The 27280-nt window shown below is 37.7% G+C and overlaps 1 protein-coding gene across 1 annotated transcript; it reads left to right on the forward strand.

Moving 5' to 3' along the window:
- The first annotated feature begins 904 nt into the window (after positions 1-904).
- On the forward strand, positions 905-27113 carry LOC124637317 (neural Wiskott-Aldrich syndrome protein-like). The gene is made up of 11 exons (XM_047173682.1): positions 905-1253; positions 9734-9961; positions 12144-12243; positions 17776-17949; positions 18347-18460; positions 18862-19032; positions 19917-20000; positions 20409-20641; positions 21133-21222; positions 23101-24604; positions 24834-27113. The coding sequence occupies exons 1-10, from the start codon at positions 1167-1169 to the stop codon at positions 23266-23268; spliced, it is 1449 nt and encodes a 482-aa protein (XP_047029638.1). The 5' UTR covers positions 905-1166; the 3' UTR covers positions 23269-24604; positions 24834-27113.
- The last annotated feature ends 167 nt before the right edge of the window (positions 27114-27280 follow it).

Raw genomic sequence — 27280 nt, forward strand, 5'->3', positions numbered from 1 at the left:
GAAACGATTTTTCAATAATTCCAATTAGGTATATTGAAGACGTTATTGACTATAAGAGGCTATCAACACACTTTCCCAAAAATTCCCGCTAGAGCGGGAATTTACTTTTATAGTACCTACTTAACATCTTTTATATCGATAGGTGTTTATAAGTAGTCCATTTAAGTAGACAACGACAAAGTCAAATTATCATTATTCATTATCAATAATTAATAGCTCTTGTTTATTGATATAATTTTTGCTAAACGAGTTTTAACTTTTACGACCATTCAATCGACGCTTTGCTGTGGAAATGACAGTGTTCAATAATTATCATTATTAGGCATTTACATTAAATATCCACTTGCCTTAATTTCTTCTTACAGTTTTCATTGAAAATTAATTATGGCATTTTGGTTTGATTTCAATCTTCGCGCCTTTTTTACACTCAGCAATTTTGCTTAGCTAATTCTGCAATTTTTTTCACATTAATGCTTATTTTTTTAGTATGCAATTCAAAAAGTAAACTGTTATAGTGATACAGAAATTACCTATAAGAAATTATTTTTGTGAAATAAATATTAATTTGAGATAAAAATTATGCAAAACATGTTATTTTCTGCAATAAAATGGGAATAAAATTCGAAACAATGACATAATGACCACTGACAGAAAATTAAGGGTTGCTAACAAGAAAAATGGCAGAGAATAAAAGTATTTTTGTAGACTTCAAATGAGTCGCATTTAATTAAATTGCAACGATTTTCGTTAAGAATATTCGTGTTAAACTAAATGACAGCAAAATTTTTACATTTTACTTGATCGAACGAATATTATTAGTTTAACATTATAATGTTTGATGCAGTTCTGATTTGACCCTGAGAATAATTTTAGGGAGTTGCCAAAAAGCTGGCAACATCACAAAAAGTCAGAATTTATTCACATACGGATGTCGAGAGAGAAAGTGAATTAAAAGAGGATTTTTTCGAGTTTATTATGTTTAAACAGTGAAATGAGCATTTCTGTATTGTGAGAAATGCTCTTATTTTCGTTTAAGGATTATAGTGTGTGCCAAATAACAACTAGTTATTTGGCTTTAAAATGTTGGAAAGTCAGGGCGATTGACACATCGTTCCTCGCATGTTTAAAGTAATTTTTAGGTGTGTTTTGTTGAATTAGTGTACAGGATGCCGAGGGGAGAGAACAGAGCGAGCATCCTGTTATCTCGGGAAGAGAATGAACAGGTGTTCAGTTTGATTGGACCAAAATGCCAGGTGAGTAAGCTATGAATTCTCATTAGCGATCCGCGTGATTCAGATTGCCCTTAGATTACGTATCTCTGTCCATATCTGAGGATTATCAGTCGATAGCGCCGCGATACACAATGTAATGCGCTGAATTTCTTATGTTTATGACAAATATTTATCTCCAATGTGTTATATCTGTACTGAATAAGATCCTCAAGCTACCTGTTGGAATTCATGAGAGATTTGTTTATATCATTACGTGATATTTTCGTAAATACTGTTGTAATAACATTGGTAAATACTGTCCTATGTTTATGATACCCTGTGACAAAAACATTAATTGGATGTTTTTAGGAAAGTGTGTTAGTGAGCCTACAAGGTTCTTAAACAATAGCATATTTTTTGCATTACTTATGAAGTACTCACTATTGTTTTAGCTATTCCAACATTCAACAATTATTAAGTCATAATTCTATACAAACCTAAATAGAACTTCACATGAAGTTGTTTAAAGAATTTAAGGTTTGTGAAAAGTAAAGAAAAGAAGATAAAGTTTTATCAAAGACTGAAATAAAACATGTTGTAACTAAATTGTATAACAGTGGGCAATAGCTGTAATATTAACTGTTCAACAACATTAATTAGCTGTCTTCTTGTAAACTAGATCAATCCAATGAACATTGAATGTTGGTGTTGAGTTACTTGTATTAATTGCAAATGGTTTTATAAATACACTACATGTGTAGTATGTTATTCTCACAATTCTACACTTAAATGGCACATACAGATAACGCACGTGGAATGCCTTTTTTTTTTCACTTTGAAGCAACATTGTGTCAGGTGTTTTCATTCTGATTAATTATTTTTTAAAGAAAAAAATTAGATAGCCCAAAAAACGCGATTTTAATTATGGCTGAAATGTTAAGAACTAGGAATGTTCATGATGTACAAGTATAGAAGAAGAATTGTCCTTTTGAAAACTATTGTTTGGTTCTTTAAGAGTTAAGATCGTTTAAAACTTTTGGTTATGCTTTCCTCAAAATCACTCAAACTCATTAGGACATTCCCTATTCTTTGTCTGTAGCCTGCATATATTTTTCCCTTTTCTACATAAGCCACAGGGAACTACCTCTGCTATGCAGATAAGAAAAAGCCTATGTTTATTTATTATGGGTTATGTGACAATCTAATGATGAAGAATTTTTGAATTGTTCACTAGTTTATTTAACAATATTTTCTCTGTAAATAAATATACAAATAGTGAAGATATTTTCAGTAAAACAATACATACAATAATTACTATAATATTTGTGTAATAAATAGTATACTGAAGAATCCATACCTAAGTAAGCAACGTTTAAAAAAAACTAACTCCGTTTCAATGGGCAAATCATAGCTCCATTTTGCTATAAATAATAATATAATGCAATTTTATTTACTACCTGAAGACAGTCTTTGTTTTTTTTTTTTAAAGAACTAGTCACAACAGTAGGTAGGATGGCTATACTTCGGCCGTTCAGAGAATGCGTTCCTGACACCTATCAGTTAGTCACGACTAGTGATGGGCACAACATAACACTGAGTTCGTTACCGTTCCTTCAAAATGAACCGCCGCATTATTTTAAGATTATTTTCGTTTTAAATTGGCGGAATCATTTGTTTTATATTTTAGTTATTTAAGTGGAAACCAAAAAAAGGTAATATTCATATAATAAAATTGTTTTATTTATTCTTTGTTACAAGTACATTGAATTGAATGTGCGAACAGAATATTAATCAGACTCCGATTTGCTTGAGGAGGTGGTGTCTTCATCATCATCTTCGCCTACATGTATAATTATATTATTATCAATAACAGAATCAATCCTGATATCTCGGTCTAACAAAAGCCGGGTAATCAAATAAAAACAGATCGAAAACACTTGAAAAACGTGGTCTATGCGCACGAAACGACAACGGACGACTGTTTTAGCGTCACAAAATGGCGGCCCATAACGCCATTTGGGGTTACCATTTTTAATCTAAGTATAAAAATGCGGTTTGGTCATAGTTTTATTTTTATATTTCATAAACGTTATAATTAAGTCTTATAGTCCATTATTTTCCAATTCTTAAAAAGAAAATCAAAACGTATTATTTTATATTATAACTGTATAAGAACAGATTACGATACTTGCCTGTTATTTTTAGCACAGCACTACAAAATATAAACCGCTGACATAACCTTGTAATAGCGCAGTATAGATTTAGAAAAATATTGTTTACCAAGTTATTTGACACTCAGTTTGGCACAAAATTATAACATTCATTGATTATTGATATAATAATGTTGTTTTAATGCTCCTCAATTGTTAAAACGGTAAACAACCAGCAAAAATATTTTTATCGTAACTGCAACGCCATTGCAAAGTTACGTCGTCAGTTCAATCGCGACGTGTCAGGAACGCATTCTCTGAATGGCCGAACTATAATGGTCAACATTTTTCAAATTTCTATTTGAGGAATTTTTATTTGACTTTGCATAATTTTAAAAATGTCTAACGTTTATTTCATACCGACCGACCGTAGTTCCAAGGAGTGAGTCTTAACCAGCAAGAAATTCCATAGACACTCTTTTCTAAACAGAAGTGTTAACAATATTTGTCTTACACTGTAGATTTGACATCATTGATGCATTTTATTTATGGTGTTCATAGGTGTATTACATTTCGCAAATGAGTATTTTCCTTGTCACAAACGCTGGCATAATATGATGGTGATATACGTAATATAATATGCAACTATTATTTATCATGTAAATGTATCAGGAAAACTTACCCAAAATATATTTTTTTACCCATGTCTGTTACCAAAATGTTGATCCATTTCATCATCTCCCGAGCCGTTTCCCAACTATGTTGGGGTTGGCTTCAAGTCTAACCGGATTCAGCATGCATAATTTTAATACATTTTTTTTTCTGCAATGTAAAGCTTTGTAAAATACTGCTTGGATTTCGATGAAATATTGCTATATCAGAATAACATAATAAGATAAAATTTATCCAAATTAACTGTTCTTACAAGAACAAGGGTCTTCAAAGCATAAACAATATTTGAAGGTGAACTTCTGTTTAAAAAAATACTAGTTGTTAGCTTGCCTGCTGTGTTGCTCACCTAAGCCTTCTGAAGGACTTTCACACTAGGGTATATGCTATGTTATTTTGACATATTTTACTGAAATTTTTTATTGAAAAATGTTTAGGACTTTATACTCTAATTCATCCACAGTCCGAAATTTCACATAATATTAGTCTGATTCATTTAGTTCTAATTTAACTTTGTTGCATAGATAAAACCATTAATAAACGTACCGCAGAAAAATGAGTTATTTCAAACATACCACAGAACCTGAGGACTGGTGATTGTGTCCCCCTAGGTCACTAATGTATCATTATGGTGATGTAAACTACCTCTAACTACTACCATGTAGTAGGATGGGAAAAAGTTCCACAATGTTGCAACATCTACTTTGTAATACTATGGAAAGTGCGCTGTCAAGCCGTATAATTTTGCTCTATAAAGCGTTTATAGGGCGAAAGTTAATCTAGGCGCCATATAAATCGTTCTACCGGTCCATAATAGAAAGCATGTTTGGCTAGTACTTCTTTTATATCTAGCAGGATTTATGATTACCTAGTTGACGAAAGTTTGTTGTGGTAATACAAATTATCATCTGCCTAGCCTTTCACCAACTGTTAGGGTTGGCTTACAATCAATGCCAGTCGGGTTATGATACTGCCGAATACCGGTGTCTGAACTGGAGCGCCTGGCTGTTCATCTTCTTCTGGTTTTTCATCGTCTTCTGGCTTCTGACTACCCTTAACAACTTCCATACACGTCCCAAAAGTCATCCGGAATCCAAATATTCGAAACACGAAGATTTCAGTATGATCATTTAAATAAAACTACTTTTACGGATTTTATCGCGTTATATTAATATTATTTAATACCGACGTTTCGGATCCTTTACAGCATCCATGGTCACGGGCAGACTAAGGTGTTGGTCGTCTTGATATATTAGTTACAAACAGCTACCCTACATTTTGTTGATTATTATTGACAGTCCGATTCACGCAAAACGAGCTCACTGTATCCTTAGGTCGAGCAGTTGTAGGCTTGGATTTTGATATAATAGTTTCTATGATGGGATTCCAAGCAGGTGGTATGCACCAGCCATCTTCTCTATTGAAATTTGGATGTTTTTTAATTTCAATAGCCTCGCGAATCATCCTAGGTAGAAATCGGTTTTCTTTTGCAAGGACTTGTGGTTTATCAAATCTGATTAATGCTGGGCCTTGTCTAGTGTGTGTTCACAAACTGCTGACTGTCTGGAACGGTGGTGTTTGACATCGGCGATGTGTTCTTTTACGCGGGTCCCTATGCTTCTTTTAGTTTGGCCTATGTAAGAGAGACCACAATCACAGTCAAGCTTGTATACACCCGCATCTTGTAGAGGTATGTGACACTTGACAGGTGGTAAGAATTGACTGATCTTCTTCAGCGGCTTGAAGTAGGTTTTGATTGAAGCTCGCTTCAAGATGTAGCCAATCTTGTCTGTGACTCCTCTTATGTATGGAAAGAACAGCAGGTAGACGCTCAACTGTGGCTGGTTTCACGCGGGTTCTGCGACGAGGGCGCGGTACTCGGAGCTTGTTGTCGTGCAGTATGTATGCAGTATGTTATTCAGTATGATCAATTGGTAGGCACCCACGGACGGGCTACGCCAAAGGTCACTTAACGTTTGATTCAGTCCACCAGTGCGGCTGTAACCTAGCTACGAGCTAAGTTACACCTGACATTACTTTGAATAAAAATGGCTCGTGGCTCGGGACAACTTACGGGAAAATTCGCAATCTTCAAGCTAATTTGGGGCATGATAGGCGTTACGAGGTTGCCACTTCCGACAATATTGCAAACAGCCACCAATCTGGGGTCGACGGTATGGCAAAGTACATTAGCAAATTAATCGGGCATATTATTTTTGGTATAAAATGACCCTGTTCCCATTTTTTACTGCGTCACTATACATAAGTTTAGTTGATTGATAACGTACTTAACTATGTTTTACGTTATCAAAATCATAGGTTTTCCTTCCTAATATACACTTATCGCAAAACCCATACTATTGAGTGTCCTGAAAAGTTGATCATGGCTTCGTTTGTATTTATTGCTGGGCTACTCTCGTTCCAAAATATGCATAAACTACATACACTTGCAACGCGATTGACAGTCCCAATCCCAATAATGTCTTTTCTTACTCCCGATAGGCCCTCGAGGGTTCTCACGTTAAGGAAAAGTTTTCGAAGTTCGTTTAATTCAACTTAACATGTTATCTGATATCTAATCAACAAAGAATATTTTTTCAATGATTTTACTTCCATAAATCCATGCCAGCGTTACAAAAAATATGCCGTTTATGATGTCGTATATTTCGTTACTGATTAGCATTTTAAACTACACCGGTCTTAAGCATCTATTAAATGTTTCTATTATTATCAATGACTTTGATTATATCTTTTAAATTACGTTACGAGAAAAAAAATAGCAACGGTTTTCTCGCAGGAAAACTAAAAAAAACTGCTACGTTGAGAATAATCATAATGCTTTCCACATCGGAGAGGATAGTCTGATAGCTGCTTTCTAAAATTATCAGCGGACGTAACATTATGCATGTATGCATACCATGTATTTGTCGCGACATGTACCATCGACACTTCCTTCCTACCCTGACCATAAACAAACAGAAACTGCATACGAAACTAATTTAGTTTATACGACATTAGGCATGCATTAATTGTTTCCTTAATTAATTGCTCGTTTTATGCGTATTGGTTATATCAATATTATAAGTTAATTGCTACGTGCCTTAATGGGCATTGTTCAAATAGTTGTGTCTGTATTATAGACAATGATTCATAATAAATTCTTTACATCCAAATAGAAAACAATGAACATTTTATTTCTTCAGTAGGAATTGTTTGTATTCCCTTTTTTTATCGAACATAGGCATTTCATGCGGTTTTGCCCACTTCTCGCCTATGTTATTCGGGGATAGTCTTGCTCCCTAACGGTGAAAGAATTTTTCAAATCCGTTAGAAGTTTCGGAGCCTCTACAGTACAAACTATACCAAAAAAATGTTTCCTCTATTATTTGCACTAGTATAGATGTTGTTGAATTGGTAAGCCATTATTAAGGTAGGGCAGCTGCAGCAGCAGTATATAAACAATTGAAATTCGCTATATTGACCCCAACACTCGCGGGACAGACGTCATAACGTAATGATCAACACCTTGAACTATTGTTTTACACTCAGGTATACATAAATCAAAACAACTTCGTATCTAGGAGTAACTAAACCTATACTAAATGCTTAATGTATATGAAGATCAAGAATGTTTCTGGTTTGATAACTGTGGATAGCATTATGTAGTTCCCCGAGTATAAGAATGTTACCAAAAGTAGTCTCAATTCAATGGATAGTTTCCAAACGCGTTATATCCTCTTTTAACTTGATCTATAACAATGCAGACGCAGCTGTCTTCACCATAACTTTCCCAAAATTGCCGAAATCGTACAGCAACAGGTATGCAACGTTTCATTTTGCACGTAGGTACTCATCAAGTAGGGTTACGTCAAGTTACGTGTTACGAAATCGCAGTGAGAATGAGAACATTAAGATCAGTTTGATGTACGACCGTAGAATATTAAAATTCGCGGCTTATGTAATGAGCTCCTTTTAGAAACAACAGTTGCAAATTCTTGAAATGATGTATTGTTTGATCAATGTATCTGATGAATGAACTTCGATTTTTTTATTATTTACTAGCTGATCCCGCGAACTTCATATCGTTCAAACCTTCCCTCGAGTTTTAATCAGACTAAAGAACAACAATTCATTTTTATTTATATAGATTAAGGTATGTTAAAGGGCAATCTGGCAAAAATATTCTTCTGATAAAATTAATTTGAATGCAGTTTGAATTGGGAACAAATATAATGACCACCATAAAATGCTTTGATACCCTTAGTTTTGTAACCAGAAATATCTACTGAACACCAGAAAAATAAAGTCTAAAAATGTAATAGTACCAGCTATTTTAGTCACGACTTCACTTTAAATTGTATTCGACCACCAAATTTAGTAAATGATCACCAACTCTTGACGACCAAATTAATGTATTATTTTTGCCTAAATAAGTCACTGTGATTGCCATAAAATATAGGCTTATTACCAAACAAAGTATTATGATGCCATATTAAGTTATGTGTCCGGCTTGCGGTGCATGCGTGAGTGTCAGTATGACGAGTGACAGGGGAAAATGGAAGAAAATGACATATTGCGCCGACCCCAATTAAAATTGGGAACAGGGCAGGAGAAAGAAGAAGAAGAATGTGTTGCTCAATACACTCCCTCGAAAACACACTCTTATCGCACTTTAGAGGCGCGTTTAGAGGCGCGTTTAGAGGCATGCAGTAGACAATTTTCCACCCTAGTGCAGGAAAAGGGTCCCCATAATGTTATTACATTTATTGTATCAGGCCGAACTTATTTTTTTGGAGTCAGTTTACTTAAACAGGATAGCAAGATGTAAAAACTTTGATTATCATTTTATATTAAAACGCTGGTATAATTTTGATGATCATTTACTACTTTTGGTGATCATTTACTACTTTTGGGATAACAATGATTTATTTGGACTCATTTTGCTTAAATAGGATAGCAGAATTTAAAAACTTTGGTTATAATCTTACTTTAAAATGGTGGTTTAATTTTGGTGATCATATACTATTTTTGGCTTACGCATGATTTATTTTGGAGTAATTTCACTTAAATAGGATAGCAAAGTGTTAAAACTTTGGTTATAGTTTTACATTAAAATGCGAGTTTCATTTTGGTGATCATTTACTATTTTTGTCTGCTATTTGTTACTATATCTGGTGATCAGTTAAACATAAGCCGTTTGAATTTAACGAACTCTTCTATTGCAATTTGTAGAAAAATATGTTTCATTCAAACAATGCTGATGACGCCGCGCACAGCATCTGGTGTCATGATGATAATAAATGACTCATATTATTAATCTCCGTAAATACAAAATCAATAAGATTTTCTGAGAGAATGGTCACTTGGGTTATCACGGCTGATTGCCCTACATGTGTCATGCTCCTAAAGGTCAGCTATTAGCAGATTTCACCCGAGCGTTCTCTAATGGCGCTTACGCATAATTACTCGCATCTATGCGTCATGCATAAAGGGGCACGCGACACTGGTGATACCTACTTACTATATAACAACTTGTAATCTAGTAAACATCCATAATCCGCTATGCCCTTCTGATTATATCCTTATCACCTGATATCCCTGAAGCAAATAAATATCCAAACCGATGAGCGAATGTTTACTTAAAACTTTAGGACACCTGTAAGATACTAACAAGCACTAATTACGTGTTACTTCTGCCCTCAGAGTCTGGCAACAGCCGTGGTCCAGCTATTCACGACAGAAGATCCTTCGCACTCGAAATGGAAGAAGAAGGACACAGGTGTACTTTGCCTGATAAAGGACAATGGGAAGAGATCGTACTTCTTCCGAATATATTGTCTGTACCGCAAGGCGATGATATGGGAGCAAGAAGTCTACCTCCAGATCGAATACAAGAACCCACGGCCGTTCTTGCACACTTTCGAGGCAGAGGTAAGTGTAGCTCGAAAATAAACCTTATTTCGAAAGCTGTGAAGTACCTATTTATTTGGCACATAAGTTCTTAAGTTGGCATTTTGTGTTCATTCTGTTATGTTACGAGTTTTGCAGGTCCCGTTGGATGTTTATTTTATTATTGGCAGATGAGCCATAGAATCTGTATCAAAGGCTATTGAAACCTTGATGATAATATTTACTCAGTTGTCAGTCTTTTGTTACAATAACGGGTTTTTGGAGTATTTTCTTGTACCTAAACCAACTGATATCGTCTCAAGGCAATTTGGCAGTTTATCAGAATAATTTGAAGTTTCGGAGACGAAAATGTAGGACTTGTCTGAACGGTGAATGAACTCCAATATTGTAATATAAAAAAACTGAATACGGAATGGAAAAAATCGTCACAAGTTATTCGAAGGCTGTTTGAGTGCATCGTAAATTCATATCTGAACTGCAGAAGATACCAATGACCGTTGACTCATCGCTGATTTATCTAATATTGTAAATGAACTTGTCGAACAAACATTGATATCCATTTACTTAACATGTATCATATACTTGTTACGTACACATAAAAGTTTGGATTATATTTCTTTTAATAACGGGTAAATTTTGTTTAGTATGTTTGTTGATAAAATCTATTATGGGAGATTTATCCTCTCGGGAATTTGATGCATGGAAACAACGATTGGTAATTTATAACACAAACTTCTATGGTTAAACCCGTGTGTATATTTAACTGGAACAGCTAATATCAGGATCTTTCAGAATTAACACGTTGAATAATCCTTACGTAGTTATGGGGTTTTCCTCATCTTCATTGCCCCTTATGGTGTACTCATTCACAAACCTTCCTGTTTATTATTATTTCCTAGTCATAGTTTCCTCGATGCTGTCTACGCAAACCAAGTGATTCCTAGGATGAAGTTTCATACAATAGTAATATATTTAAATTATAGTATGTCATGTCTCGTATGAGTCAACGAACCCACACAGGTTTGTCAAAACAATAACATGCACACACAAATGAGTTTCCCATACACGCAAACTAAATTGATACATGAAGATTGAATAAAATTGTTGGGTCCGCAATTTTATTTTTGTAATTTTATTTACCTGTCTCAATGACTACCCAACAATTTAGAAGTATTAATGTTAAAGATGAATGTGGTGTAATCTTTTATCTTACTTTACCATTATACATAATATCAAAGTTTCAAGCTGGGTCTTTTACAACTAAATCTACTTAACTTACTACTATTTTTACCCACGATGCGTACGAAAAGTATTTTGCGTTTTAAGACAATCTTTTTGTACTACACGTGCAAAGTTGGCGTTGTTTCAACTCTTTCGATGGAAACAGAACAAAGCTATGCTTGAACTTGTGTGCCAAAAATAAGCAATTAAGTAATTTTACAGAAAAGGATAATAATATTAATAGTGTGCCCCGCAGGGCATCTGAGGCGGATGACGGGGAGTAGCGACCCCGCGGGGCTATATATCCGAGTGCTCCAGGGAGAGTATACTGTCCCCCATCTCCGGCCTGCCGGAGTGAAGCATGACGGGGGATAGGTCTCCCGCCTCTTGGCTTGCCTTCATCGGCCGGTCAGAGTGGAGTCGCTAGAGCAGGGTTAACAGCCCACTCGGAGGGTAGGTGCCTCGTGGTAAGTGGCGAGTGGGCCGGTGATGCTGGACCCACAGGGAGCGCGTGATCTGCGTTTAAAGTCCGCCGAGGTATCCTCACCCTTCAGCCGCTCATGTACCTGTTGCCCCCTTGTTGCGATTTAGCGACTGATTCCCGGGGGCCCAGTAAGTGAGTTGGCGAGTCTCCACCTGCCATTTTTACGTGTATTTATTACATTGTTATCGGCAGGTGCCATAGTTCCCGTAGTTTCCCCATTCCTAGTCCACTAGCATCCCATCACAATAGCCCAAGTAGTTTTCATCCATAGTTAGCAATAGTTTAGCACAGAACCGGGGATTGTCCTTGGGTACATTTCTATAGTGTATACAGGGATAATCGTCGGTTTTGTGTCACCATTTCATTAAAGTTGTCTCAAAAGGGCTTCAGCGTGTTGGCTTCGGCCCCACGTTCGCCTCCCAAAAATCCGGGACTCTATAGTCCCGAGGTCTGGTAGAGACATACAAGATATTAATAGTGTAAATTATATCATTTCAGGAATATATGGCCGCATTCAATTTTGCAAACGAAAATGAAGCAAACATCCTTAGAAATATACTACTCGAGAAAATTGAACTCAGGAAAATCAGACGAGAAGGTTGGTATAAATTGTGTCATAATTTATTGACTTTTAGAACATCTTTCATCTTCACCTGCGCGCCTAAATTGGTGATATTAATAATAATAAAAAAAAATCAGGAATCCTACACTAAAATAAAATAATAGGCATGATGACAGTAATCAAAAATCATTAAAATAATATATTTATTAAATTAAACTTGAAGCTTGGAATATAAAACGCGCATTGTTTTCTTTATTAATAATGTGATTAATATGTATTTTTATAAAATAAAATTACGAAATAAGGCAATCCGCCATGATATCTTGAACACCAATCAGAGCTCGTGACGTCATTTCTCAAAACAACTCGCGCGAAAGCGCGCGAACGTCACATTTCGTTATTGTGAACTTCCACTGCGATCTTTGTTTTTATTTAATTAATTGTGTATAACACGAGTTATGGAGCCCGGATTTATCAAGGCAAACAGCGCTAATTTGCCTAGAATTGATATCATAATGCTGGGAGAGTTTTTGGCATCAAATAAAGATTTTTGTTCAGCTGAATTTAGAAATGTTAAAACTTCCATGTAAGTATACTAGTTTAATAAAAAAAAACTTTCATGTAAGTATACTAGTTTAATAAAAAAAAACTTCCATGTAAGTGTATTAGTTTAATTAAAAAAACTTCTATGTTAGAATCTAGAGAACTATGTAATAACTTACATCAAAGTGATCTTCACAAAAATAAAGTTGTACCCTGGGCAATATTGCTTTTGAATCTCGCCTTGCAAGTTTAAGCCACTTGTTTCGTATTTTTTTATTGTGAGGAACGTACACAAATAACTTATCAGGAGTTGTTTTGGATGTGTTCTTACACTGGGGGACCCCACAACACCTATGCACTTTCGAATTCATATTTAATAACACAAAAAACTTAATTATTGCACGAGCGTTGTTTACTTGCGTCTTGTAATTTCAGTCGTGACGTCACAAGTGACGACATGACACTGACAAGCGTTTTCGCGCCGGATTCAAAGTGGACAGAGAAAAATGCAATTATTTGATAAAAAAACTTCGCATTTTCTTAAAATTAATAATTTTTCATATAAAATAGACGTATACCTACATCATACAAAGGTATTTAAAAATTTGTCATCATGCCTATTACACTACACGCAATAAATACGTAGTCGAAAGTTACCGATACGCATCACGAGAGCCTCGAGCCATCGTCAACCACGACCACTCTGTCAAGAGTGAACGACTAAAGAAACAGATATACAATAATAATCCCTCATGTGTTATAGGATAAAGTATCAAAGAGTTTTCTAACATCTATAAAAAAGTTATTCACAAAATCCAGACTTTTTGACCCAACCTACGGCGAATCTCTAGCTATGATATTATTGGCATGTTGTTTGTTCCTATAACAAAGACATTTTTACCACAATACCAAACGGGCCATTATAGCGGGCCGGGCACCAATTATAAAACTTGAGCAGAGCTATAATGCTGGTATTGTCGTAAAACATGACCTCACGGCATGTTTTTATTTGGCGCGTATACCCGGCTTGGCGGTTCCCGCTGTTTACAAATACAGATAATAAACACGTATTGTGAAGCCGACTGCAGATAATTAATACACTATGTCATCGTTAGATGTTCTGGCTTCCGATACGCATATTTTGTAGAGGTTCATTCGGAGAAATAATCCTAAATCTCTAATGACGAGCTCGTGACAGGGTTGGTTCATCAATGGTGAGGCCTAGACTCTGTCTAAGCGGAGTAAATAGACAATAAAGAGCTAAGACAATCAATAGGATTTCTCTGATCAGGGATATTGCTGAGTGGGCGGAGACGAGATGTTTGTATACCTAATTTCTATTGGTTTTGTAAGACCTTGAACACAGTTCAATAAATTACCCCATGTGTCATAGAGAGTACTTCCGTCTTTAGGAAGCCTTTTGCTTTACACTATTGCACCAACTTAACTGACTCCTTGGTGCAGTATTAGCTATTATTGATCAGATTAAAGATGCTGTAGATAATAAGTATTTGACTTAAAACCATGAAATAATATTTTAAGCATTAATTTTCTAATCAATATAAAGTATTGACAAATTGATAGCCTTCAGCCTGACGAATCAAACTATAATGTTATTTATTGAGATGACTCATCAGTATAACTTTGAAACTGATTCATCTTTATTGTTATCTATATTGTCACTTATAGATATTTTTCTGATAATGTCTCAAAATGTTCGAGAATTTACACATTCCTGTGGTATTTATCTCGATTCAAATCTTTTCCATGTTTACCTGATCTTAAATATTAAAGACTCTGAAATTACTTACATGTATGTTCATGCAAATTAAAGTTAAGTAAAAGCTGAACGGAGAAGTTTTTATTCAACCAATAGACTTTTGTTATTCTATGACCAAAAGTATTGCTAGAATTCTACATCAATATTTGTATTTATTTATCTACTACTCTATGTACTCGGACAAACTATAGCCTATGTTACGGGTATAGAGTAGCTTCCCAATCATCAGCATCATCATCATCATCTCAGCCAGTTGCCTTCTGTTGCTTATATATCTAACTGGGATACAAGTACAGTATGTGTGGGGTTCAAATATTACGTAAGCAGATTTATTACAATCATTTACCCCCCCGCATCCCCGTTGCCAGCAAAAGTAAGCAAAGCTTTTACCCCCTCCCCCCATGCTAACGTAAACATTTTTCAATTAAAAATGTTTTATATATTATAATTATAATGTTATAGTATCCGAACAAAAAATACACTTCAACTTGCTAATCCGGTGGGCTATATCGGTGACTTTGGTTCGTCTACGGATCTCCTCGTTTCGGATTCGATCACGTAGAGAAACACCGAGCATAGCCCTCTCCATAGCTCGTTGGGCGACTTTGAGCTTTGAAATGAGGCCAATAGTGAGAGACCACGTTTCGGTGCCGTAAGTCATCACTGGTAACACACATTGGTTGAAGACTTTCGTCTTGAGGCACTGAGGTATGTCGGACGAAAAGACATTGCGTAGTTTCCCGAACGCTGCCCAGCCGAGTTGGATTCGGCGGTTGACCTCTTTCTCGAAGTTGGACCTACCTAATTGGACTACTTGTCCTAGGTAGATATATGAGTCAACAACTTCGAGTACCGAGCTTCCAACAGAGACTGGGGTAGGCTGAACATGGACATTTGACATAATTTTCGTCTTGTCCATGTTCATTTTCAGGCCCACCCGTTGTGAAACTCGGTCGAGGCCCTCGAGCATCATACTGAGTTCCTCCATCGACTTTGCCATGACTACGATGTCGTCGGCAAACCGAAGGTGAGTGATGTATTCGCCGTTGATGGTAATGCCAAGTCCTTGCCATTCCAGGAGCTTGAAGGCGTCTTCCATTGCGGCGGTAAACAGTTTCTTGGAGATTACGTCCCCCTGTCTTACGCCTCTTCTCAATGGAATCGGCTTCGTGCTATGCTCCTGTACTCGGACCGACATGGTGGCGTTATTATACAAACACTTCAACACTTCGATGTACCGATAGTCAATATGGCATCGTTGGAGTGACTCAAGTACCGCCCATGTTTCCACCGAAGGCTTTCTCATAGTCCACAAACGCTAAGCATAATGGCAAGTTATACTCCTCGGTCTTCTGTATAACTTGCCGCAGCGTATGGATGTGGTCTATGGTACTAAAGCCTCTTCGGAAACCGGCTTGTTCGGGAGGCTGGAAGTCATCAAGCCTGTGCTCGAGACGGTTCGTGATAACCCTTGAAAACAGCTTATAAACATGGCTTAGAAGTGTGATGGGTCTGTAGTTCTTCAATAGGCTGTTGTCACCTTTTTTGAAGAACAACACCACCCCACCCCTGCTCCATGCTTCAGGCGTTTTGCCCTCGGACAGGACGGAGTTAAAGAGCTTCTGGAGGACTTGAAGTAACGGTGTTCCACCCGCTCTCAGAAGCTCTGAAGTGATTCCGTCCTCACCCGGCGCCTTGTTGTTCTTAAGCTGCTTCAGGGCCATCCTAATCTCGTACAGACTGATGTCCGGGATATCTTCGGTATAATGTCGGGACAGCTTGGCTCTTGGATCTCCTGCCAAGTTGTCAACGGACTTGGCGACCGAAGTGTATAACTGTCCATAGAACCTCTCGATCTCGCCTAAAACCTCTGCCTTGGTCGACGCTATGCTGCTATGACATAATGTTTGGGTTTATTTTATTCGTATTGATGTGCACTTTAAGCTGAGATGGGTAATATTGTAGATTCGATAGTGAAGACAAAAAACAGTTTAAGGATATTCTAAATGGAAATGTTTACCGACGTTTAAGTATTGGAAGGAAGATTTCTTAACCTCGTTATTTCTGCCAACGCCCTGTCGTCGTGTGGTCGATTAAGTAACTTGTTGGCATCCAAATCTGACAAAACTATACCTTCTATACTTCTGACACGACTTAGCGCAAAATACCTCGTATTTGGGCTTATATTCTTTGTATTGATAAGAACTTTCCACTTATATGATTAGTGATAACTATTCGTATCACTAAAAAGCTGTAAATAAAAAACTTTTTTACAAAAAAATTAAACCGACTTCCAAAAACACTAAAAAACAAAAAAAAAAAAATTTAGGTGCATCGGCCTAGAAGTCGGTGGCAAAATTAACTTAGTAACATCCATTAGACACCGACTTCTAGGCCGATGCACCTAAAATTATTTTTTTTTGTTTTTTTGTGTTTTTGGAAGTCGGTTTAATTTTTTTGTAAAAAAGTTTTTTTTGTATCTTATTTTACCATTGTTCACTTGTTCCAAGACACAACCTCGTTCTCATCATTTTCATACTTCGCTTTTAAGGTGTTTTCATAAAGACTTTCGTAGTCGATCGCTGTGTAGAGAATTTTCTTTTTTATTTTTGGTGCGAGACTGCCTATTTCGAGATACCTATTTTGTTTATTTATTCCTTTATTTCAGGCAACTAGGGCCCATAAAAATAAATTCAAAACTCAAAAACGTTTATTCAAATTAGGCTGATAAACACTGACCTCTATATTTACCACTGGACAGGCTGTTGTCAACGTGCTTTTGTGCCCGTTTGTTAATCGCCATTTGGCGCTGTTAGACATAGCGAGTGTCCGTGGTACTAAAATTATTTTACAGTGAACCAATGAACAAACACTTCTCTCACAGCCATTTGAAATTATACGTCAAAATTAGTTCTGTGGACACTCGCTTAGACGATATTGGCGCTTCAAATGGGCACAAAAAAAATGCTGTCAAACGTACGGAACAGCCGGTCCAGTGGTAAATATAGAGGTCAGTCACTTTTCGAACGTCATAAACAAAAGACAGCCCCCAAAACGCCCGCCCTTCACCACTTCCTATGTGTTTTTGCTGGGAAGAAGAAGTGGCTCAACAAACTCCCCAGCAACACATGTCTGTCTGTTAGGTTGGAAGAACCAGAATTTATACAGAACAAGTCAAATACAAATACTCATAATATGACACACATAACAATACTTATAAAGTGCTTCTTTGTTGTGACCCTTAGAACGGCGGCACCGCTCGATGGTATCAGCCCGCAGCAGCGGCAGCGGCCCCCCTCCCCCGCGCCAGAACGGCACCCTCCCCCCGCCGCCGCCCGAGCCCGCGCCCTCGCCGGCATACGTGCCGCCGCCGCCGCAGCCGCAGCCCCAGCCTGTCAAGACTAACCATAGTCTTGGAAGTAAGTGCTCTACCTTACCTGCCATATAAGGAACTCTACCATAGATGCATGGTACACTCTGGATTTAAGTCTGGATTAGTCGACAATAAGGAACACAGCCCAATCAAGAAATGTATGTATCACAATTTAAACAATCTTGATATGACTATTTACTCAAATATAAAATTCGGCTTACAATCAATGTGAATACAAAAATCGTTACTTAATAATAAAGATCGTTATTTCAAGCAGTACATAATTAATTGATTTTATATGTATTTGCCTAGAAAGTCCAATCAAAATTGTATTATGACCAGTTAACTGACTGCTCCAATTAATTTAATACCAAACAAAATCATCCAAGTACTAGTAATACCAACTATTAGTTTTATAACAAATAAAATACGTTTATTTGCAGGTTACACATTAAAAAGTAATAAGAAACAGAAGGGTCGGAAACTAACGAAAGCTGACATCGGCGTGCCGCAGAACTTCAAACACATATCACATGTCGGCTGGGATGCTAATAAAGGTAAAAATTATAAGAAAACTTTCTGACTTTTACTAATATCAGGCACTGTAGAACTCGCTACGGGGGTCTTCCAACTGGTATCCAATCCTTCAAACGTCATTTAACCGATGTACAGTCAAATTCAGGTCAGTGGTAACAGTTTTATAGGAAAATCGTACTTATTACTATTGAGTTAAGGTGCATGACAGTTACCACTGATGTGTGGTCTACTGTACCAACTATATATTTACCTGCGAACACCATCTATGTATGTAACTGACTGAACCCACCAGGTTCCTTCTTAAGCCCTTTATGTACCAGAGCCGCGGTAACTTCCGAACAATCTCGCAGGCCCAAGTGGGCTTCTCTTTAGCAAAAACAACCTTAATACTGTATCAATAAAAGCCATTTTCCACTTCCAGGCTTCGACTTGGACAATGCTCCGAACGCGGACGAGTTGCGCTCGTTCTTCACGAAGGCCGGAGTGTCGGAGACGCAGCTACAAGACCAGGAGACCAGAGAGTTTATATATGATTTCATTGAGATGCATGGGGGGCTGCCAGCTGTTAAACAGGACTTGGATAATGTTAAGGGTGAGTATTATTTGTTACTAACTGGCTCTGCTTTTATTGGTGTCCTGAGAAAACAATTTTCCGTACCCGGATGGGCATACGCATTGTTCTAGATCGGGCTCTTGGTTCTAAGTTGCCTACTTAACCATTTGCAGCCAAATCGGCTTTTTTTAACGACGTCAAAAATCATCAAATGATCCCCTCCCTACCGCTGTGGGTTAGCAGTGGTGAGGAAGTTGTAGGCCTTTTATGTACCAGGGCTGCGATAATTTTTTCGAACAATCTCGCAGCCAAATCGGATCAGGTGTTCTTGATTTATTAAATAGAGTAGTTGCTCAAGTACGAAGATGTTTTTTATAAAATCCTTCCCTCTGTCATCCACTGATAAACAGACGCGGTTTTTGCTCAGTGACTCAAACTACCTTATTATAAAACGTGGCTTTAAGAAGTACTCGCTTTAGGAATAGGTTTAGTCCACTAACTTTGTTCGGGAAGAAGGTGGAAAATGTTTCAAGTTGTTATTAAATTAGGCCGTATACTAATATGTAGTTAATCCTTATAGCGCCAGGAAGAGGAGCATTACCCCCAGCGCCGGGCGGTATAGCTCCGCCCGCCCCGCTGGCCCCGCCGGCACCCCCGGCCCCGCCCGTGCCCACGCGCAGCCCCGCGCCGCCACACCCACCTGCACCACGTAAGCATTCTTTCGGTATTACTAAAATAATTATAAAGTTAACTTATTCAATCAGTTGAAATTTACTCAAAAAAAGTTAAATGCGTTCTGACTAAGTCTGGATTTATTTTAATAAGCAATGATATTTGGCGTCTCCGCTTTCTCAATTACCGCTCACTTAAATACCCCTTCAATCAGAAAATAAAACACTAATTAAATATATTGTCGTGTCCAGCATCCCGCGCGCCGCCGCCGCCGCCCGCGCGCGCCGTGCCGCCGCCGCCCGCGCACCGCGCCGCGCCGCCGCGCCCGGCACAACGTCAGTATTGTATTTCTATTCTTTATAACTGCCTAGTTGATGTAGTGACGAGCACAGCAGCTGGTGACGAGGGCTCGGGTCGGGCCGAAATCGCTTTATGGGTTTATGAAATTTTCATAAAGCTGTAGTCTGGAAATTGGTGATTGATTCACCCGTGCATCGAAGAACACGTTAATGTCGGTCCTGCGCCTGATCTCTCTCCGGTCGTGTCGGATTGCCGTCCCATCGGGCTATTAGAATGAAGGAGTAATGAGTGCACGTGTGTCTGCGCAAATGTTTGTGCACTATAATATATCCTGTGCAGTTGGCTAATCTCCTTACATGAGAACAGCCGCCATAGCCGATAATCTCCTAGGAGAACATCATCTTATTTTAGAGACTTAAACACTTTCTTTTTCATACATACAGCAGTATCATCAGGACCACCATCAGTGCCTCCTCCCCCCCCCCCCGGCACGGCGCCGCCTCCCCCGCCGCCGATGTCCGCGGCGCCGCCCGTGGCCCCGCCCCCTCCGCCGCCGCCAGCACCTCCAGCCCCGCCCCCGGCGCCCGCCACCCCGCCCCCGCCGGCTGAGGCTGCGGCCGCAGACCCGAGAGCTGCACTTATGGAGAGTATTCGAAGCGGCTCCAAGACACTCAAGGTAACTACGACTTTAATTATCGATTAAACTTTAATCGATTACTATAATCAAGTGCCTTCTACGCTTAATCAGAAATCAATTGAAGTGTCGATATGTTTAATAATAACTGCACTTACCTAATATTGTTGATGAAACTTTAGTCGATTACGTAATCGACTCGAGTTGAAGGTTAACATTTCTTGAAAGTTCGATGTACAGTACGACTGACGAATGTTGTAGTAAAATATTCAACCGCACGATGTTACTTCCAAGTATATTTTTACTTTATCTTCAAATTCAACAAGATACATCCGCCATACTGTATACGTGACATGTCAAAACCTACTTAATATTATAAATGTGAAAGTTTGTGAGAATGTATGGATGTAAGTTTGTTATTCTTTCACGCAAAATCGGCTGGATTAACACGTAGGCTTTTTATCAACACACCACGCGGGCGAAGCCGCGTGCGGAAGCTAGTATTATAATAAATATATTGTTTTATATTACAGCGTGTGGAACCGGCGGCTAAGCCGGCAGTCGTGGATGACAGCAGGAGTAACTTACTTAGCGAGATCAGGCAGGGCGTTGAGCTGCGATCCGTAAGTATATTCTATGCTGTTCTCAAATTAATCTAATATATATAATATGTACAATGTATTCAATTTCAGTTCCTTATATATAGTGCCTTATACACATTCTTATCAACTCACTGTGGTCAATTTCTGAAAACTTAAAAAAAAATATTTTTGATATCAATAGGTGCTTGTAAAAGCTTCATCATCAGCCTATCGCAGTCCACTGCTGGACATAGGCCTCTCCAAGTGCACGTCACTGAGATCTATTTTCGGCTTCTCGCATCCAGCTCCTGCCAGCCGTCTTGCGCAAGTCATCACTCCACCGTGCCTGAGGACGTCCTACACTACGTTTGCCGAGGCGTGGTCTCCACTCTAGAACTCGTTTACCCCAACGGTTATCGGTTCTTCGGCTAATCTGGCCAGCCCACTGCCACTTCAGCTTGCTGATTCGGTAGGCTATGTCGATGACCTTGGTTCTCTGACGGATTACCTCATTTCTGATGCGATCCCTCAGAGAAACGCCGAGCATAGCTCTTTCCATAGCCCGCTGAGCGACTTTAAACTTGTGGACCAGCCGTACCGTCAGTGTCCACGTTTCGGCTCCGTAAGTCATGACAGGTAGGACGCACTGATTGAAGACTTTTGTCTTTAAGCACAGTGGGATCGACGATGTTAGGACTCGACGTAGCTTCCCAAACGCAGCCCAACCCAACTGAATTCTCCTATTCACCTCGTCCTCAAAGTTGTTTTTACCTAACTGCAATGTCTGCCCGAGGTATACATATTTCCGAACAACTTCGAGAACGGCGCCGTGTATCGCAATCGGTTCCGGTAGAACATGTTCATTGAACATGACCTTGGTTTTGTCCAAGTTCATCCGTAGGCCGATGCGTAGAGAAGATTCAGCCAGGTCGTTCAGCATCTGTTGTAGGTCCTGCAGCGTTTCCGCCATGATGACGATATCGTCAGCAAATCTCAAGTGAGAGATGTGTTCGCCATTGATGTTGATGCCGCGTCCTTTCCAGTTCAGCGTCTTGAACATATCCTCCATTGCATTAGTGAACAGTTTCGGGGAAATAACATCCCCTTGTCTCACTCCTCGATGCAACGGTATGGGCCTTGTTTGCTGATTCTGTACTTGGACGGACATTGTAGCGGCTTCGTATAGACATCTCATCACTTGGATGTATCGCCAATCTACTTGACAACGCTGCAGGGACTCCAGAACAGACCAGATTTCAACCGAGTCAAAGGCCTTCTCATAGTCCACAAATGCTAGACACAGGGGCTGATACTCTTCGGTCTTCTGTATAATCTGCCGCACCGTGTGGATGTGGTCTATGGTGCCGTATCCGCTCCGAAACCCAGCCTGCTCCGGTGGTTGGAATTCGTCGAGTCTTCGCGCAAGTCGGTTCGTGATCACTCTTGAGAACAGCTTATATACGTGGCTTAGGAGGGAAATGGGTCGATAGTTCTTCAACTGGGTTTTGTCTCCCTTTTTGAAGAACAGGACGACAACACTCCTACTCCACGCCTCTGGAGTTCTCCCTTCAAACAGGACGGCATTAAAAAGCTTCTGGAGCTCCCCCAGTACGGGCTTACCTCCTGCAAAAGCTTAAATGAAATGAATTATTTGACTTTGGCTTTCTGGATCTACATACTCCTTTATGTTCTACCCCCCACGGACACCCTTATATGTAGGTTTACTTGCTTACCTATGTACTCCTCTATTACACTTATCTCTATAATATAGGGGTTGTACGTAACAGAGATAAGAAGAATATAGGGCCTATATTCATTTTTAGGTTCTCCTTTATGTACTTCCTTATGTTCTCCAGATACACTCCTTTATATATTCCTCGTTTCATATACTTCGTCCTTAACTTTTAACTCTGTTCGCAGGTGTCCCGGTCGGGCAGCAACAGCGGCAGCGAGCGCAAGGGAGCCCGGCCTGCCTGCGGCCTGGCTGAAGCGTTACAGCGAGCCCTCGAAGAACGCTCTCGCGCCATACACTCCTCCGACTCCGAGCTCTCCGACGCCACCACCAGCGACGGCGAGTGGGACGACTGATTGCCTTAACCACCCTCTTGTAACAACAAAAACGTTCAGATATCGTCTATATCTAATGTATGAAAAACCAGACTACACAATAACTAACCTGGGTTATGAAGAAAAACTTTCAGCTGCCGTCTACATCTCATGTATGTATGAAAAACGAGACTATAGATGCCATCAAAAGTAATTTGAAAAATGATCAGAACATACACATTCAGCTACCGTCTATAGCTAATTTATAAAAATGAAGACTTTAGATGCCGTCAATTGTAATTTCAAAATTGATCATGTCTGTAATGAGAATACTACTAGATGTTTTCGGGAAAAATCTTACACATTCAGGCAGAAGTCTTATAATAAGTATGCACAATGGAGTCGACAGTAAAGAGTTAACATGTTCGAAACGAGGGCTAGTCCCACTCGCACCTCCATTACTCGGTTCCGTACCCTTAAAATGGCCAAAAAATTACTTTAGTTGTATGGGAAACCCTCAAAATATTTTCATATATTGTTGTAGTTTTCAGTATTTTTGATTATTAACTATTAAGAATCGTGAGATATTGTCGATGACAAACAGACAGCAAAGTCTTAGCAATAAAGTCCAATTTATCCCTTTGAGTACGGAACCCTAAAGATTATTGTGTCTGTAAAGTCAGATATTTTGCAAAACACCTTCAGATGTTGGCAGAAGTTTTATCGACGTGTATCAAGGAGTCGACAATACGTAGTAAACAATTTTGATAAAACGAAAATTGTAAGCAAAGTTATAAACTGTTAAAGTAATACTTTCGCCATATTGTCCGGATAGTGACAGCCAAAATAGGTCGCTCTGATACCAATCTATATTATTACTAACTTATCTTTGCGCCTCTTATGAAAATTAGACATTTCTAATTATTCTCTAATTATAGTTTTCGTCCAATCTGACGTGGGAAAATTATCATCTAGCCGAAGAATCTATTTTGAACTAAAACTCGTCCTTTAGCCATGGCAAACCCACTACGTAGATATCCACCATGACAAATATCCAATTAATTTTTACCTGGGTTCAGCAAATATTCGTCCCATTTTCTATTTATTGCTATTTGTAGAAAATATAATCAAATCCCTCCAAACAGGGCGGAGTACCTTGCGTCCGAGTATCGTGAGACACAAGTTAGGGTTCGTACATATTAGCAAAACCACGTCAAATGTCCATGTGTATGCACCCTTAGCGCCGAGACACGCAGGCCGCGGTAAATTTTACGATCATACGAGTTTATTTAAATCCTAGTCAAGGAATTTGTTGACATAATTATTATACATGAACGTTTTGATCATTCTTCTGGTCGCGTTATAATTTAAAACGTCTATAGTTCGGCCATTCAGAGAATGCGTTCCTGACACGTCGCGATTGAACTGACGACGTAACTACATTCATTGATTATTGATATAATAATGTTGTTTTAATGCTCCTCAATTGTTAAAACGGTAAACAACCAGCAAAAATATTTTTATCGTAACTGCAACGCCATTGCAAAGTTACGTCGTCAGTTCAATCGCGACGTGTCAGGAACGCATTCTCTGAATGGCCGAACTATAATACATATATTATTAAGTATTTAACTAACAAGTATCAGTGTATAAGGTTTATTTTAAAACTTTAATGACCATTTAAAAGTATTCGGTAAATTTCTTATAATCAACATTTACATTCTTGTTCTATCAAATCAATAACGCTAGGTTTGTTTATTAACGTATTAAATTATATTATACATACTTAAATCAGTCATAAAACTATGTATTCTTTTAAAAGTATTAGTTTGTAACAGGCAGGAACTTGGAGAAAATTGCGCTATATAGATGTGTTGGATTGCATATAAAAAGTGTCTTATGTGCGTCATAATATGTATAGAAATAAATTAAGCTCTTTGTTTTCTGTTAAATTCTTAATTAAAAATAATTTAATATTAATTAGGCTTTTTAAAAATCTTTTGTCTTTTATAAAAATGTGTGCCAGAGTAGCTAGTAGCGGAGTAATTGCTGACAAATCGTTGAAGTTATACATTTTAATGATATAACAGTTTTACTCTGCCCTAGTGTATGAATTTACTTCAGTTCAAATGTGATATTGGAATAACTGTGCTCAGCAATATTTTCTCTTGTATTAAGTCAAGCATTTAAATATAGGTGTTTTACATAGTGCATTGAATGTCTTTACTGGTTCTTAGTTCGAGGCAATCGACAGTAAGAATGTAGTTTAACATTCAGCTAGTACACAGAGTACGCCTCGGCGCTCAAACGATGCCTCGAGTTAAGAAACTATTTAAAATCTATTTTTATTAGTGTCATGTGAATATTTTTATATAATTAATTAATTACTTTTGATAATAAATGCTACAAGTTATTAATATTTTTATTAAAATAATAATTGTTTTGAATGTTACGTTTGTGAAGCCGTAGAAAGAATACGTTGAATTTTATTCCTTTCAGAACTATTTCGAACACTTATTTAGAATGTATAAGGAAGTGAAGCACATTGATATCGCCTTAATACAATACCAATTTCAAAACAAAGGCTGACGTACTCTTTCAACGAGATCACTTATATATTTTATAGAATCGATGTAAAATGTGTATATAAATGTAGTAGGTAAATTCTAATAGAATAATGCTGTAAATGACTGAAAGAAATTCGACGGTGATTGTAGGATTCGATGTGTGTACTGAGAGTTATCATATTCTTGTAAAAAATAGCAGTTGCTGTCACACCTAAGCGATCATAAATGCTTGAAATTCACAAAATACGGTCTCTGTATTCAAAAACATTACTGATATACAAGTTTCAAAGCACACACTTGAAAGTAGCTAGCTAATAGAAATACTAAAGTACTACAAAATCGAATATTCGATGTTTGAATTATCGATAGTTTCACTTGACGCTTTAATTACTGCTCACGTTGTTCTATCGATACTAGAGATGTGTATGAATACCTTTATCGAAATCGATTTCATTTGTAATATTTTTTCTTAAATCATAAAAGGTATATTTTTGCATAAAGTAAACTGCGTTATTTCGTGTTATTTTTTCAATTGAAAAGTTAATATTTTTATTACGGTTTCAAATAAAATAATAAAGTTTATTTTCTGGCAAGTCGTATATTTCTTTTAATTTTTTATGACTAATAAGTATATTAAGGTAGATAGAAAATCGAACAGAATAACTTATGAAAGAATTCTGCTGTTGATTTTTGCAGTGTATGTATAACGCAAGCAATCAAACTACAAACGGTCTTTATGATGCATAGCATACTGCAGTTATAAAATGCCTGGTGCAGATAACTGCATACAAACTTCATGTTTTGCATATTCGATGTACACATTTATACTCAGCATAATCAATCATAATACAACCCTGGTATTTAAGAATTAAATTCACCAATACTTGTATTACTCGGTCCCAAATCAGATCCGCATGTACTAGCCTTTTAGTTAAACTAGTGTAAGGGTTACGACTTATGTATCTTAATAAATAACGATAGATATTTTTATAACTATCAACGTTTACGATTTATGTAATGTACCTGTAACACCCGAGAACTTGTGGATGGCTGGTTAACTGAGGTGAGGAAGGAAATTAGATTCTAAAACGTTAGAAGGTTGAGCTAATCTTCTCTTTCGCATTGGAATATAGAAGACTTTAGTGACAAAAACATGTGCAATAGATAACAATTTTGAAGCATTTCCTTGTAAGGAATCCGCAGTTTGTCTTTTAGTGTCGTGACTGCAGTAAAAATGTTTTCTGCAGATAAACTAATGTTAGCTCAGTTAATCAGTTATAAATGAGGATGTTGACTAAATAAACATTATTAAAATTTCAATGATCTTTTTATTTCGCCCATCATCAATCTACATTTCACAAAGAAATACAACAAGAGAGAATTCGAGACTTGAAAAAAAAGAATAAAAAAATTAACCGCAAATAAAAGTAACTTCTTTTTAACATAATTGGAATAAACACTTTATCTTATAACTAGACGATCAAAGA

This window comes from Helicoverpa zea, chromosome 2, assembly GCF_022581195.2.
Source record: "Helicoverpa zea isolate HzStark_Cry1AcR chromosome 2, ilHelZeax1.1, whole genome shotgun sequence".
Lineage (NCBI taxonomy): Eukaryota > Metazoa > Arthropoda > Insecta > Lepidoptera > Noctuidae > Helicoverpa > Helicoverpa zea.

What these genes read in the sequence shown, in the direction of transcription:
- LOC124637317 (XM_047173682.1), top strand. Translation starts at nt 1,167, where the DNA reads ATGCCGAGGGGAGAGAACAGAGCGAGCATCCTGTTATCTCGGGAAGAG. An exon ending in CGGCTGGGATGCTAATAAAG is followed by an intron (nt 18,461 to 18,861) that starts GTAAAAATTATA and finishes TTCCACTTCCAG; the next exon opens with GCTTCGACTTGGACAATGCT. An exon ending in AGGGCGTTGAGCTGCGATCC is followed by an intron (nt 21,223 to 23,100) that starts GTAAGTATATTC and finishes CTCTGTTCGCAG; the next exon opens with GTGTCCCGGTCGGGCAGCAA.